General features: G+C 42.6%; 1 protein-coding gene across 1 annotated transcript in view; it reads right to left on the bottom strand.

Moving 5' to 3' along the window:
• Nucleotides 1-10,332: 10,332 nt before the first annotated feature.
• The window catches only part of ITPRID1 (ITPR interacting domain containing 1), a 45,493-nt gene continuing 39,409 nt past the window's right edge, over nt 10,333-16,416 (bottom strand). Inside the window, exons 10-13 of the mRNA XM_087737905.1 lie at nt 14,642-14,769; nt 13,694-13,805; nt 12,644-12,997; nt 10,333-11,711 (exon numbers count right to left, since the gene is read on the bottom strand). Coding sequence (XP_087594031.1) covers nt 11,655-11,711; nt 12,644-12,997; nt 13,694-13,805; nt 14,642-14,769 — 651 coding nt within the window. The 3' untranslated portion in view covers nt 10,333-11,654. The remainder of the gene's footprint in view (nt 11,712-12,643; nt 12,998-13,693; nt 13,806-14,641; nt 14,770-16,416) is intronic.

Raw genomic sequence — 16,416 nt, 5'->3', positions numbered from 1 at the left:
GGGCAGAAGGAAGATTGTGCTCCTATAATTTCCAGTTCAATTATTATAGAGTGCACAACATCCTAGTTCTACTGCAGTCCAAGGCAAAACTCCCACTGGTTTAATGGGGCCAAGATGGCACAAAGTTAATTTCCCAACACAACATAAAAAGTGGAAACTCTCCCAGAAGAGTGACTTCAATGGAGTCTGGACCTCAGGAGATGAAATTCTCCATTGTCTCAAAAAGGCAAATTTTGTACCTTACCAGAAAGATGTTTCTAATGAGGCAGCCATTAGAATAAGGAGAATTGCCACGATACACAGAAAATGTGCTTGATTAATCAGCTAATGCAGTACAATTTCTGTTGTGCACATAGAGTTTTGACATCACCAGAATGAATTGGGCAACTTTGCTGCTCCTGAGAGCAATCACACACATATTCACTTTCAGCACTACTATTTCAGCCCACAAGGCATTGGGGAAATAGTTTTTCTGAAGTAATATCTTAGTGAAAAGAGACCAATTGGGTTATGTGAAGAGAACAATGCCAGGGTAATGTCATAGAGAGGAACGTTTGTGAAGCTGATATGCAGTGGTCATTATCTATTTCAGTTAGTTACATTAATACAGACTGCTTCAATTCAAGCAGTGTCCAACCATCAAGAGCCTCTTTGCCTGTATTTTAATTAAATGCCCATTCTTTGGTAGGTTTCTTACTTATTAGTGATGAAACATCAGAACAATAATTGCTAATATCAGGAAATTTTGCAGAGGCAGGTGAGAGCTGCCTCTCTTTTTTAATGGTCCAGTGAGACCACAGAGGACTTCTTTTTGTTCAGCAGGGCCAGGAAATTACTATCATAAAACATGACAGAAAAGGCGGACAGATCTTCCAGCAAGTAGGTTTGGAAAACAAATTGAACTGAACCCTCTTTTCATTACATAAACTCTTATCCACCAAAGGTATGACGCATGTTTAAACCAAATACCATGAGTTTCCAGCTGCAAGCAAACCTCCATGAGGATCTTGTGGAAGAGTAATAGTGGGGTGCCCACTTTCTACAGCCACTGTCGTGAATACTCCTATACATGTGGAAGGAGGACCAGAGACCTTGTGAAAACAGCAGCGTGGGTCCCCACTGAAGGTGCTCTGGTGATAGTAAATCCAGACTTCCACTTAAACCTCTGGATGCACTTACAACCCAAAATAAAAGCTGCAGATGCATACTTGTAAAGCCAGGAGAGAGAAGAGCCTCGCCTCCTCTCCTCCCTGCTCCCTTTGCTGCCCCGCCAAGTCACCTTTCTCAGGAGTAATATTTTTATGGCTTCCCTGTTAGAGCAGCAGGGAGAGGAGATGATGGTGGTAGGAAGATGCGAGGAGGGAAGGGTGGGCATAGTCCAGTCTGTGTTCCAATTAATTTCTAATTATTTATGTCAAGTAGAACAGCTCCATCTATCCAGACAGCTTGCATCCATTCAGACCCTGTGACATGCCACACTCCTGTCCATAAAATATACCCAGACCTGGTTCAGGATTAGCTGGAGGTGGTGTGCATGGGATGAAGATGATTGAACCCATTTCACACAGGATTGCACAAACAGACTGAAAAGTAGTTTCTTGCTCTAACTTAGTTGTGTTGACTTCTGCTAGCAGTAGTAGAAAAAGCCATCAAACTGATTTTAGTTGCAAAAGCCAAGGGCCTGTCTGTGCTTCTGCAGGGAGCACATCTATTGACAAAGAACGTCAATGCTAATGGGGACTCTCTAAGAGCAGAAATTAATACTGAGGCCTTTGGAGAATTTTGCAAATCCATTTCTCCCCTTTCCAAGACTTTTTTACTCATACACACACAAAATTTAAAGTAGTCTTGCATGGTAATTCAGCACTGGAAAGGTACTAGCCATCCCTTATTTTATATAAAAGGACTTAATTTTAGCCAGAAGGGGAATGGAAGATTATCTTTGCTAATTAGTTCTGAAAATGATTCACTTTAGACAAGTCGCTCTCTCTTTTGGGAATCAATGGGCAATGTGAAAGTGGTGCTACATGATACTTCTTGGGCCTCTGCAGGATTCAGAAGGGCCCAGATAAGAAAATTCAGCTGGCTGCATCCATATCATGGCTGGCCTAGTTATGGGCCCCTCTTATTTATACCTCAGTGAGGTATAAATAACAATGTAATGATTGAAAACATCAAGGCTTCCTCCATCTCATAAAATTGGGAAGAGGGAATAGTTTTGTGTAGTTATTGATTTCCAGCTGCTTAATTAGTGTTTACAATATCTCTCCTTGAAAATAGCCATGTGCATTTCATTCCCTACTTGCTTGTTTAATTTAATTTAATCAATTGTTACACACCTGTTTCCACTTACTTAAAACAAACATTATCTGCAGCATAACAAATATGAAGCAACATTAAAAGTAATTAATCTTTATCCTTGAAACGTTTCTCTTGGAGTGGTATAATTAAGAACCCAAACTATAGAAATAATCAGATATCAAGTTTATACCTTAAAACACCAATAGACACATAACCTTCTTTTGAACAGTACAGGCAGATTTGAACATAGATGCACAGAAAGGAAAAGTAAGAAAACTCCTAGAACATTTCATAGGAGGTTGCAAAAACCCTTTTTCTTTTGCTGAAAGGTGATGCTCTATTAATGAATGCTGGGAAGAGACAGCTTCAGAGGACAGCAAGCACATATTTCTTAAGCTATACCAAAGAGACATGGATACGTTCCTCTTTGATTTTACCATGGACCTTATGCCCAAGCACATATAATGCTGTATGCTACTTACTTTCTTAATAAGGTACAGAGTGACAGATCCAGCTAAATTCCTAGACCTCCTGCTTATAGGGAAAATCTTGAATGAGGCTCAAAACTATAAGGCAATTAAAAAAATACCACACACTTTTTTTTTTTTTTTTCATTTAATGATTTCTGAGCTCTTGCTGGTGCCAAGCATGCCATCCAGAAGTCAGGCAGAGCCAAGGCCCTGGCCCCAACCACTGTCTGCCTTCTGCTGCCCTGGGCTGTAGCATGGCTCTCCCATAATCCCCTGAGAGGGGATGGCACGCTCATCCCAGGGCATCTTTGAAAACTGGCTTATAGACGCTCCTTTCCCCTCTGGAAAGCAAAACCACTAACAAACATGAAGAAGCAACAGTAGCCAGAGTTTCACATCCATGCTGTTAGCTGATAAACTAAATCAGCAGCATGGGGTTAGTGTCTGAGAGGCCCTGTGTTTCACATAGCCTCTGAGTCTCTCCAGCTGTCTTAGACTTTTGGGGTTCCAACCTGTCTTCCTCTGAGACCTTTATCCTCTTTCCTTGTATGATCTAAAGAGAGTAATTAATTTATTCCTCCAAAGGGCTTCAGTGACTGTGACAGCAATTTCATGCAGTTCATATGAGTACCCTGCTGGATCGCCACATCCCCCTGTGGACCCAGAGAACAAAAGGATAAAGTCCTAAAGACCCCAAATTAAGGTAAGGATTTAAAAAAATATATTATTTTAATTTTCTTCCAAATTTGCTTTCCTTATTTCTTTCTTTCAATGTCTGGAAATCCCCAGCGAGTCTGACATAAGTCCCTAACTCATCTGGTTTCTGCAGAACAGAGCGTTGCCAGATGACAGCTCACGCTTCACTGACGATGTTCTGTCATCTATCGGTGCTAACTAAGGATCAGTGTCTGTCTCTACAGCCTTTTTAATAGGTACTTTATTATTTTGACACATTTCCTTCCCTCTTGTTAATCTAGGGATTAGCAGTGACATGTCTAAATTCATGCTTAACTGTGTTAACATTATCCCTCTTGTATTGAATTTGCTGCGATCTCACAGTGCTAGCTGCCTAGCAGAAGACCAACACATCCTCTTGCTTAAATATTCCCACCGAGACTCTATGAGCTTGTCTTTGTGGACTCTAATGCTTTACCTGACAGGTTGGCTACAATACAGAGCACAAAAAAAGACTGAATCTGAGAGGATATGATATAAAAAAAGAAAAAATCAGTGGAGCTCCCATAGCAGAAGTAAAGAATAAAAGAGTAAAGAAGGAGTAAAACTATAAACTAAGGGGAAAACAGTAACAGAAAAGTATCTGCACAGTCATACAGCACATGGGGAGAATCATTTATCCATCTGCCAGTCCTAGCTGGGATCTGCAAATTCATTCTGACCAGACGCTTTGTTGATGTCCATCCCTGGCTTTTCTTCACCATGGATAGGTGCCTACTGTCCAGGAGCTGCATCAGATGGGCAAGTAGCATCTGTGACCTTCCTTGTGGATTCCCAGGAAAGACAGAATACCCTTTCCCGATAGCCATTCTGGCACACAGGCACAGCCCCTAGCACAGGGACCCAGGCTTCCCACTTCTCCTGTTTGCAGCCACCTGTACATTTGACTCAGTGTTCCTCTTTCTTTCTCATTATGCTTCTCTCTTTTCCTCCTGTCTTCATTCTAGTCCCATATATTTTTTTTTAATTCTACTTCTCCTCCTTCTTCATGTATTTATTTTTTTACTTTGATAAGGAGAAGAGACTGTAGATTTTCCATAACACTTCCAGTGATGATAGAGGAATATTTATAATTGAGTAAAGACTTGGATTCAGCAAGGGTTGAACTTTGAGAAAAGACTCAGAAGAGAGAAAAGAGCTTGAGGCAAAGCATTTGTTTGCAGGCTAAGATGATTCTACACAAAATTCATAAGGACTCTTGGCTCTCTTCTAGGATATTTCTGATAGAAGAGGGCAACAGCTTCACACTCAGCTCTTTCCAGTGAGTTTGGAGAATGGCAGCAGAAATGAGTAGCTATAATAAAGCTGACTTTGTAAATTGGATGGGAGGAGAAAATTCCCTGGAATTTCTAACAGCTTCAGAAAGAAATGTACAAAGTTGAAAATCTGGAAAACTTTTGTTGGCATCCAGCTAGATTTGGGTGGAAAAGATTAAGGGGATGGAGGAACTGCCTGGAGGGAAAAGACTAAAGGGGCTGGGACTCTTTGGTTTGGAGATGCTAGGCTCCTCAGGGTTACAGAATCAGGAAAGTGAGAGAAGGTGAATGCAGGCTGCTTTTGCACCAAATCCTGCAGTTCTAGAGCTAGAGGCCATTCATCAAATTAGGAGATCAGTTTAAAACCAATAAAAGGATTAGACATGTTAACAGAGAAAGTGGCAGGCTAGTCCCTCTTTGAGTGGGATGTTGGATTAGACGATCTCAAGAGGTCCTTCTCAACCTGTCTTCCTGTGATTCTGTAACATTAACAGATGCTAATGGGGACAGGCAGAAACATACACTCTAATGCCACTTATCCAACTGTTGTGCCTGCTGGGGACATATGAGGAGAGCAGCCTGGAAAAAAAGTAGGGAGGCCCTCCCTGAAAAACATTTTCTAGATTCTCTGTCAAAGATATAGTCCTGTTGCAGGTGGTCTGGCCCTTTAACACATTTCTTATGTTCTTAACCACTGGATGTAATATCAAGGACTTGGATAACCTTAAACTGACTGTTCTTCTGTGCTTTGTCTTAATCTGACTGTGGTCCTTAACCCCTTTGCTAGTCTGTGATCCTGAAGTGCTCATAAGTGTCCTTGGGAAGAGCAACAAGTGAATTTATTTCCCCAGGTTTCTGGGTGAGGGCTAAGTCAGCTTACGTATTTCATTGAAGGAACGCTGTGTATTGGACTAACATACATTTGAGCTACCTTTAAACAGATGAATCTACACATAGATGAACTTCTGCTTCATCCCTCCTTTGTCTAGTTTCAGGTCTCTCATTTCAGGTCTCTCATTTTCATTATACCTGCTCAACTGTTGTTCTTTCTCCATTTCTTTCTATGCCTGCCCCTTGTTTTCAGAGTTCCCTGTCCCATCCACAGCTACATTTCCCTCGTGCTGCTCACAAGCCCCTTTGTTCACCTCCTGCCTGGGTGGTAGTCAGCCCAGCTGCTGCCTGCTTTGGCAGCAATTTTTTCCCAGTGTCTGTCTCTGAGGATGGGCTTGCTAGGCAACAGCTGGATACAACCTGCTGACACCACAAGGCTATTGCATCAGCTCCCAGAATGAGATTTCTTTGGCACCAGCTACTCCAAATTTACCTGGACATCTCACTACAGCTCCCCTCCACCCTTGGCCACACCACCCCCCACCCCTCTCTCACTCCTCCGTGGGTGCCTGAGAAAGGCACTTCTCACATTTGCCTGGCCTGGTTTGGGATGACTCAGGTGCCCTTGCTTCCACTTCTCTATTTGTAAAATGGGACAAGGATGTGAGGAGTCCAGGCTACCCTGCTTCCAATGGGCTCTGCTATGATTAGAGCAACCCTAGATCTGGAACAGCTCTCCTGATGTAAAGAGAGTAACATTTTCTCATTATTGCTATTCCTTGTAGATCAAAAATTAAGGGCAGTGAAGCCCTTATGCAGGACATTACAGAAGTGTCACTGATACAATAGACCCTAGTTTTCAAGTAATTAGGTTTTTCTTTCTTCTCCTAAGTGACTATAACTACTTCCTACTCCCCATAATTTCTCTCTCTGTCAGTAGCTTAGAAAAACCCTCTGGAAAGTCCAGGCAACCTTTAAAAAGCTAATTCACCAGCAAGATAATACTTAATTACAGACTTTTCTCTCCCCACCCACCTTGTTTCACAGTCGGTCTACAATAGCTTGACTTGTCTGTTGGAAAGGAAGCTCTACTTGTTGTGAAAGGTATATCTTACCATATCTTCACAGTCTGGGAGCTGACCTAAAGCAATTTCCCAAAAATTTGTACAGTGAAATTGAAATGGGATGGAGTATGGGAAAGCTGAGGTGAGCGCTGCCATTTTCTTCACCACCCAGGACCTTCATTCTGCTCCTTTTTGGGACCCCTGGCAGCCTGCCCCCCTTGGCAGATGCTTGCTTTACCTGAAGTCCCTCTAATAAATACTTACTGCAGCCATTCCTGGAGGCAGCTGGCTAAGCAGAGAGCACAGAAGAGCAGGAATGTTTTGCTAGTCTGTGTATTTGCAAAAGTCTTTTGCAGGTGTCAAGGCCAGAGCTTGCCAGTAACATGCAAGGGATACATGTGTCAACATCTTCAGGTGAGGCCCCAGGGAGCCCTCGCACTCCCTTAGGCTAAGAGCTAGGGAAAAAAAAAAACCAAAACTTAGCTTCTGACTTTTGGTCTCTCCTGTTTCTTGCCTCCTCACTACTTCCGTGACTATCATTAACTGTAAGCTCTCATGTCCTAACAGGCTTCTTTTGTATTTTAATGGAGGCGAGGGAAAAATCAGGAAAAGGCTGCCTGTGTTCTGCGTTATTTGTTCAGGTAATAAATGTTTCCCATATTAAGGCTGAATAGCCTCAATGGGACACACCTGTGTCCCTCTTACTAGCTGTGTCTGTGCTAATTGAGTGAGTGATGCACCTATTGAAAGACAATGGAAAAGAAAGAAATGAAGATGGATGAATTCAAATGCACTTCTCCAGCGAGGTGAGAACAGTGTTGTTTGCATTCTTTTAATTCCTGGAAGTCTCAGATGTTCTGATTCTGAATTTTCCCATTTGATAGCAAAATTGCCTTTTTGTTCATGCTTCAGCTTCTTTCACCCATATCCATTTCTACAGGGAAGATCAAAACCTTGTTTCTGGAGCAGAGGGAGTTAACACAGTCAACAGCCTTATAAAGTGACACTGCAGCTGTTTCTTAAGTAGCAATGGATCTTAATGAAAGGCTGCTCATAGAATTATTATCACAGCAGCAAATAGAGGTCCCAACTGATACTAGGCCCCTATTGTGCCAGGCACGGTATGAACACATTAGAAGAGAATAACTTCTCTGCGAGGAATTTAAAACCTCATTAGATAAGACAGAAAGAAGCTGTGCCAGGAATAAAGGTCCCCATGGGGTAAAGGAAAAGAAAGACCCTGGTCACAGGAAGAACACATAGTAGACCCCAGAATAAGACACCAGGTTCTTGCCACTCGGGCTTGCTGGTAGCCCTAGAGGAGAAAGTCATTCATATCTAGCACCTCAGGACCAGTTTATTCCTATTGCTTGAGGCCAAGATTTGAGACTCTTTTTTGTTCAAACACAAATTCCAGTCCTGCACAGGGAAAGCCCTGGTCCTGACCTGGGACACTTCATCACCATGCACTGGGATGCAATACGGAGGTAGCACACCCAGATTGTGTAGAGCTGGGCTGTGCATCCAGCAGGAGGTCAGCATCACATTTAAAGCAGCCGTGCCCATGTTATTTGGCTGTCACACCCCCTCTCCTGAGCCCTGCCTTCTTCTAAGCCAGTGTGAAATCTTTGGACTTGAAGTTGGAAGGGGCTGAACTCCCAAGATAGTACTTTTCTTGGAGTCTGTTGGCAGCATTGACAATTAGGCAACTGATGCATTAACATGCCAGAGAGGCTCGGATGTTTATTCATGTGCTGCTCTCGAGGGTTTATTGAATTGATGCCTGGTAAAGCAACTAATGGGAGCCCTTGGCAGGGTACCTTAGATGGATTTCCTTATTATCTCTCTAGATTTTATACTCTCTAGCAAAATCAATATTCAAGCTGGTGCACAATGCAGCCTCTTTTAGCTTCAGGGTTCAAAGATTTATGGGGCATCAGGGAAAACAAATGAAGGCAAAAGACAATGACAAAAGAAGTAAAATCCAAGTGACACAAATTGCTACTGAACTAGGGTGGGCAAAAGCAATCATTAGTTTTTGAATTTTCTGTCTTTGTTAGGGAACCATTTCTTAATTGACTTCCCCTGCCGCCCCCCGCCCCCCCCCCCCCCTCCTCCCTCCTGCTTTGGTGAGGCTGCATGTTGCCCTTGCACTCCAGAAATTGTGACCAGGGCAAAGGAAGTGCTGAGCCTTTAACAGGGAGTTACAAGGATTTCAGGTGGCAGTTTCAGGTTTCTGCAGGCAAGAGATGCTGAAAGAGCACTGGAGAGCAGGGAGAAGAACCACCACTGTAATATAGCTACACCCTATGCATCTTACCCTTTTCCATAGCAGGTCTGAGCTATATTGCATGAACCTTTGCAGGGCCTCAACAGTTCCGTGAAACAGAGACAGTGGTTCTACCTATTTCAGTTTTGGAGAGGTGGAATATGGAGGAAAACAGTCTTTAGCTTCTTTAGCTCAAATGCTTCCATTTCTCCACTTTTTTTTCCTTTTTTTTTTTCATTTTCCTTTTTCTTTTTTTTGTTTGTCAGAAGTCCTGCAGTGTCATATGGTCAGTTTTCTTCAGATTTCAAACTTGCAAACTGCCTAGTGCTAATGCTTTTCACAAGTAATGTAGCCCACTCTTCCCCCAAGATACGACCCGCTTCCTTGTGAGCCTGCAAGCTAATTTGTATGGTTCTAGCTGGCTAGGGCAATTATGATACTCAATCAGATACCTTGTTATTTCATTAATTCTGTGGAGTTATCATTAAGATTCCAACCATATTTGCTTATGACTGCCCTAAAGGGAACTAAATGATAGAGTTTAAAAGGTTGGTAACACTCTGAGGTTAAGTGGGTGCACAGCTGGCTGCCGCGCTCAGCATGCTACCCCTGGACTTTCCTGATCAGTAAATTACTGTGTGTTTTCTTTTCTCTCCCATCTTCAACAGCAGCATTACGAGGCTTAGTCCAGCCATCCTTGTAACATGCTTGGAGGAGTTATGAAGTGAAATATCACTCGTCGTGCTCTAGGATAAGTTGGAAGATTTTTCCTTTTCCCATTGCTTGGTATGTTTTTTTATTGCTACAAGCTTACAGTTTAACTGTTAAAACAACATTTACGGCTTGAAAGGTTGTCTAGCTATAAATGCAAACAAGTTCAAGGTAACAACATTTGTGCGTGTTTAAGTGTTGCATATGGGGGAACCCTAGCTTGTCCATAGCTTGCATGAGATTATTTTATAATTAAGTTGAAATGAGGAATGGGATTGCACATACCAATCATCTAGGCACTATTCACACAGGAAAGTTTTGTTAGTAGGAGTCAGATTCAGTCCTGGTTGAGAATAAAAATGGTAGACTTCAAATAGCGCCAGAGGTCCTGCATGAGTTTTCTAATCAAGAAGAGCTGCCACCTGCCAATACCATCTTCTGTACACATGGACATAAGGCAGGCAGACAGTGGTTGGAGCATCACATACCTACAGAGCTTTCATGCATCATGCTTCCAAAAACCATGTTGTTTCATGGGAGGAATCACAGCCCTGGTGCAGCTGAGGTAAGGAAGCTTCTTAGGCATCCTCTCTTCCAGGGGACCTTCAGCACTGGCATCATTGTACATCCTTCACCATGCCTTCCTCCACAAACTGAGATAGAATATCTGCAAGTGCAGTTCATAAGCCAGTGGAGAGAGAAAATACTAAGCCAAATTTATTGCTTGTTCCACCAAAACTTAGGTGAAGGATGCTTTGGTCATGTTTGCATGCTGCCTGAAGATACTGTAACAATCACAAATCTTGACATATAAACTCTTAAACGCTTGATAGTGTGGAAGTGTTGTACAAATCCCATGCGGAGTCTCAAGAAAGGGGCAAATTTCAACCAGTAAAATTCATGGCCCAGCAAGCTGTGGAGGATCTTGTCAGTTCCTATGTTATGTACTTCTCTCCCCCAATCATTTTATTACCCTGAACCTCTGTGGAAACGTGGAGGTGCAGGGAGCCTCGAGGCTGCTCAGCATGTTTGACTCCATTTTCTCCTTAAACGTGTGCAAATGCTACTTCTATTTGCACCTTCGCAGAGCTGTGATTTGCAACACCAAAGCCTAAATGACACCTAAGATCCCTCCAGAGCATTAAACAAACAAGCCAGTAGGACATCTCATAGTCTGGGAAGTGCTAAATTGAAAGCAGTGGTACAAACTGCACTGCTTTGAAAATGAACCAGTTGAATTTCTTTGCTATGATCCAAACCTGAGAGGTCTTTTCTCATGGCTTTTTCTGCACGAATCCAGGCTCTGCGCACTCCCCAAAATACTGAACCAGGATTCTGATTCAAGGTTTATAATGTAGAAAAATCTTGTGTTTCTAATCTCATTTTGTTTTTAATTGGATTTATGTGAAGCAAATATGAAAGGAAGAAGACAGCCAGGAGACTATCCACAGTAATAGTTTGACAGAGTGGGTATTTAACATTTTATACACTGTCAGTAAGCTTCTGGTTTGATACTGACAGTAGATACAAGCCTCATAAAATTAGTCAGAGGCAAGTTAGTAGCAAGGTAAAAGCTAGAAAGTGGCTAGGACTATACAAGTTAGTTTGGGCTTGAGGATTAATATTAGTTGAAGTACTGTGTTAAAATAACTGGCTATAAGGAGAACACCTTCTAGTGGTATCTCCTGGGCTGTCTGCAAGTTCTTAGTTTCTTGTCAAAAATAAGCCCTCTCCCTTTCCTTTTAAATGACTGCAAAGAACGGCCCTATCCCATGCGAATGCCAATAGGAGCGTTGTAAGTTTTGCAATCACAGAATAACAAAATATGTAGCACATCTCTTTGAAACATCCTTTAAAAATGCCTGGTTTTCTGGCCAGTCATCTCATTGCAAATGAAAATGCTGGGATCAGAACCTTCTATAATGCAATGTTGTGTTCATTTGTTTCTGTGATATACCATGCTTTTCAGGAAAAAGGCCACAATTATTAAAACCAAAATCCATCAGTCTGTCCTCCATCAGTCTTTTCCTTCTGCTGAATCATTACCTAGTGGATTTTGGAAAGATTTCTTCAACTGAAAAAAAGGGAAAAAAGTGTTATTTTCTTTGTATGTCGAGAGAATGACCAAGACCAGTCTTAAAAGGAAACAGGTACAAAAGATGACAAAACGTGATCTCAAATATTTCAATTCCTTGTTCCTCATTGCCTATGGTTCTCATTCTTTGATTTGTGTGCTAAAGAACCTGATTCTGCTTGATAATATCAGTGGTAATATCAACATAAATCAAGAAAGTAGCATAAGACTACAATAAAGAGCATTCCCTCCCATGGTATTTACATGAAGTTTATGCAGAATTTAACCCTAATTGTTCATTTAAGAGAATGATCAATCCTTTAAAAACTGGGACACGTACTTAGGTGGAAGAGATCATTAAATGATCGTTAAATGATAAGGCAGCTACCTAAGAGATTTTCTAGGCATATTATATACTTAGAAAGGCAGGCAAACAATTTTTTATGGTTACATTGTGAGATCAGATCAGTCAGAAATGCTGACTTTCAATTTCTTCAGAAAAACAACAAACCTTCCAGTTCACTGCCTTGACTGCCCTTGTAAAGCTGGATAATTGTCTCTGCAAATTGAAGCCATAAATTACTAATTTCACATGGTGGGAGAGGTTTGAATACACTAATTAGTCAAACAGTTGCATTCAAAGTTCAAGCAAGCCAGGCAAATACCATTCTTCTCTCTGGAGCATCTAGATCATTGCCACAGCTTACTGAGAAATATCAAAGCAGGTCCAGTCCCAGTTCTACCTGTGTTGCCTATGCAGACTGAGAGTGGCCTGAAACATAGGCTCCATCCCTTCAGATGAATGCACAGCTTAGTGGGAAAGGGTCCTGACCTAAGCATTGGCAATGAGACACAGAATAATAAAACTGCATTGCAGGTCAGTGATCCCTTCCACTTAAAACCTTGAGAATGAGACTGAAACATCTCCTTACGTTGTGTAAAAATGCCTTTAAATCCATTTTTGCTTGGGGAGGTCCTTTTATTTCCTTTTTACTGGTGGAGAGCTCCTGTGGGTCAGACTCAGCTGAATTCGGCTCAGGCGTTGTCCTGGTAGGAAACTGCATTGGGCATGCCCCTGGCAGCAGGGCAGAGAGGGGGCCTGTTGCTGTGGTGTTTTTGCTAGGAGCTCTTTGGAGCACCATTTCTGAGCACCCACTTCTAGGATGCGCAGTGTCAGCAGCATCTGGAAACGCTTGTTTATTCTGAGCTTTTCTTTCTCCCTTCCAATCAGAGAGTCCGAGCTCGGAAAACAGATGGGATTGTTCTACTAGTAATTGGTCCAGCTGCTGCAGAGGAAATAGAAGGAAAAGCATATTGCAGTAATAAAAATATAATAAAAGGAATCAGGCAGGATACACAAGAGTATATGAAGCATGCCTGCTTCTTCTGCTTGGTCCGAAGAAGACATGCAATATCTGGCAAAGGACATGTTGCCATAAAAAGGAGGAGAAAGGCCTAAAGGACATTTTATTCCAACAGATAGATCTAATTGCCTAATGGAAAATCACCAAATGGACTTTAATCTGTGGCCATTGCAATCTTGACCCTCTAACCCAAGTTTGTCAGGGAAGAATCAAAGACAAGTAACCGATCCCCTGATCATGTTTTCTTTACTTTTCTTTATCAAATGGAGAGCTGTTCTGGAAAAGAACCAGACCAGTAACCATTTATCAGTAATTCTGTAGGCTGACTGCCTGTCACTTTATTCTGGAAATCACGGGACCTTTATAGAGCAGAGGAGACTGCAGTCACTTTTATAAGTATTGGCACTTTTTCTGGGTGGTTAAGCTCAAGCAGCATAGTCAAAGAGAAAGAGAGTCAAAGACGTAAACTGTAAGTCTGTTATCGGAAATCCTCCTATTCTTGGTGCTGAAAAGTTTATTCAGATGTACCTCAGAGTTAACACTTTGAACACTGAATAGTGGCAGAACAGACTTCAGACTCTCCCCACATGACCCGGAGCAGTGGCTTGTGCAACGTACCATAAGGATGCCCTCCCTGACCTGGCAAGCTTGATCATTCAGCCGAAACTCCAGCTCTGCAATCTCCTGACGAACAGCTCGGCATAAGAGTTGCAGGTGTCTGCCTTCCTCCCTGTAGGGACAGCAGTGAAAGCACACTTGAGTGAGCAGTGAGCACCCTCCTCTTCTTCAGCCCCAGCATAATGCCTGTATCTCCCTCTGTTGCGGTCTTGTTTTTACCCATGATCACAGGATACCTTACAAAATAATAAATAACAGCCCTTGTCTGCTTGACTCCCATTTCTTTGATTATCCCAGTTGCAAGATTAAACACATTGTAGTTGCAGAGCCAGCTTGAGGCTGGGCAGATTTATCACTTCTGATTTATTGCCAGCACAAAGACTGCATAAATGCCCTACTTTCAGACAGCTCAACACTGGAAGTCCCTAGTAACTTTTTGTGAACCTGAGGCTTCTCGGTAATCCCTGTGAACTTGGACTGAGTCCACGAAGACCTAGTTCAATTTTTCCTGTATCATTACCCCATTGATCCTGAGCACTAAGTACATGGCCTAAAGGGACTGATTTGTCAGAGATTGCTCCCACCTCCTTCCCTGAACCCAACATTGACCTGGGACACCAAGCTCTAGCTGAGATCTGTTCCTGTGTTCCTATTGCTATTAAAACATAGTAGCTGCGCACTAAAAATCTAGCCTGTGTCTATAGAGCAATCTTCCCCTTCAAAATGCTTGTGTTTAGGAGCCTGGAACAGCGTGGAGAGAAGGTGGACTTTCCTCTGAGCAAAAATTACATCACAATACATTTCTCCTCCACTTGCGGGATGCCCACAGCTGCACCTCACTGACCAGAAGTGCTGTGGTAACACAAGTGACCAGACATGTTGCATGTGCCCATGGGCTGCTGTTGATGCTAGCTTTGGATTTAGATAAGTGTGTTGGGCTGCCATTACCTTCCTTCATCTGACATCGTGCTGGAAAACAGCACCTGCTGTTCGGTCAGGTACTGTTCAATCTCATCTGTCTTCTCCTGAAAGTGCTGGCAAGAGCTCTTCATAGCTTCTATTTCATGGAGAGTACACTACACAGAAAAGCAAAAAGACACTCCACTTTACTACGTTTCTTTGAGTGCTTCCATGTCGAGTGCGTTTGAAGCTGGCAGCCCAAACGGCATGGGTCCTCCTCTCACCCGCACAACAGGGACTCTGTGAGCAGCTGCCATGAAAGTCCAGATGGCACTTCAAGTAAGTTTACTCTGGGAGCATCACTCTCATCCCAGTCACCACCTTTTCTCCTAAAGCTTGTAGGATTAAGTGCTGGCACTACTCGAGCCAGCGAGAATTTCATTTTCACCACTGAAGAGGAAAAGGACTTTGATCAAAGATCTGACGCAATGTGCCAAATTCTGATGTTATTGCACTGTTGTCAGACATTATATTTGAGCAGGATGAGTTGCTATGGGTTAATGATAGGTTAAATTACTGTCCACTGGAAGTTAGAAACTGTTTTGAAAAGGAGAAAGAGGGAGAGAGGGAGAGAGGGAAGATATATAAGAACGATGAGAAGGAAAAGTGTCAGTGTCTTTCCTGACGGTTTCTGCTAAGTGTTACACAGATAATTTCTCATCTATTACCAGTTAGAAACCTAGAATTGGATTTATCTAACCAAATTCAGACATTTACTGCAACAGACATACATGCAAGTACTGCAACAGAGCAGATGTTCTGATCCAAAAGTAGACATCTGTAATAGGTCAGAGGATCTATGCCATAACTGTGACCATTACTCTTCACTGAGAGAAGGTATCTAGTATGACTGATCATCTACATCTACCCTGACGTAGACACCTACACCAGGAGTGTCTCATGGCAGGGGAGATGAATGAGCAGGAATGGTACATCAAAAATTATAAGAAGATTTGCAAGTTACTACTTTGTAGCACAGAACTAATACAATGGCAGCCCACTAGTGACATTGAAATGTCTAAGTTTCTAGCCACATTAAAGACTTTTCCTTGACTTCTCACACCTTGTTCCGGGCAGTATGCAGACAGCATCATCCAAATGATTTTGGAGACAATACCGTCTGCCTTCTGAAAGCATGCTCCCCTATTATGCTGAAACTCCTCCAAGTCCAATAAGGTGTTTGGCATGTTCTCATTTTGGAGGATTTTGGTCTCTTGTAAGCCATGGGAAGACAGTGTAGAAACCTGCACTCCACTGTTGCCCAGTGTAACTGACAGGGAACAAGAGGCACGTTTGCGAAGCATAGAAATGCCCGACATCTTTGGGTTCCTGCAATCATGTCCTTTGATGATGTCTTCATGTTTGTTTGTGTGCTTGAATGTGTCCCTCAGTCCCAGCAAGGCCTGAAACATGAGGAAGCCCTCCCTGCTGGGGGATCAGCCTCACCATGCATTTGAGAAACCTCATTCTCAGTCTCCATTTCAATGCAGCTACTATGTCAGGCACACTCCTGATGTGCATGACAAGGGAGAAATCATCCCATAGCAGTAAATTAAAAAAATTAGCCCCAGCACCCATGGGATTGCACCAGAAAGGGCTACTTAGAGATTAATAATGTTTTGATAGGGCCAGTCCTGTGACTGCAGCAGAGGTGAACTCCTAAGTGTCTGTGTGGAGCTCAGCTGGTGCTTTTAATGCTGTGGGTCAGGGCAGCAATCGCACCCCACTGAGGCAGTCAGATGTGTTATGAGCACCTTCAGACT

The sequence above is a fragment of the Nipponia nippon genome, unplaced genomic scaffold (assembly GCF_047370975.1).
Source record: "Nipponia nippon isolate SJK-2023a ecotype South Korea unplaced genomic scaffold, ASM4737097v1 scaffold_1, whole genome shotgun sequence".
Classification (NCBI taxonomy): Eukaryota; Metazoa; Chordata; class Aves; order Pelecaniformes; family Threskiornithidae; genus Nipponia; species Nipponia nippon.
The sequence above is the reverse complement of the archived record's forward strand: the minus strand, read 5'-3'. Positions and strand labels throughout refer to the sequence as shown.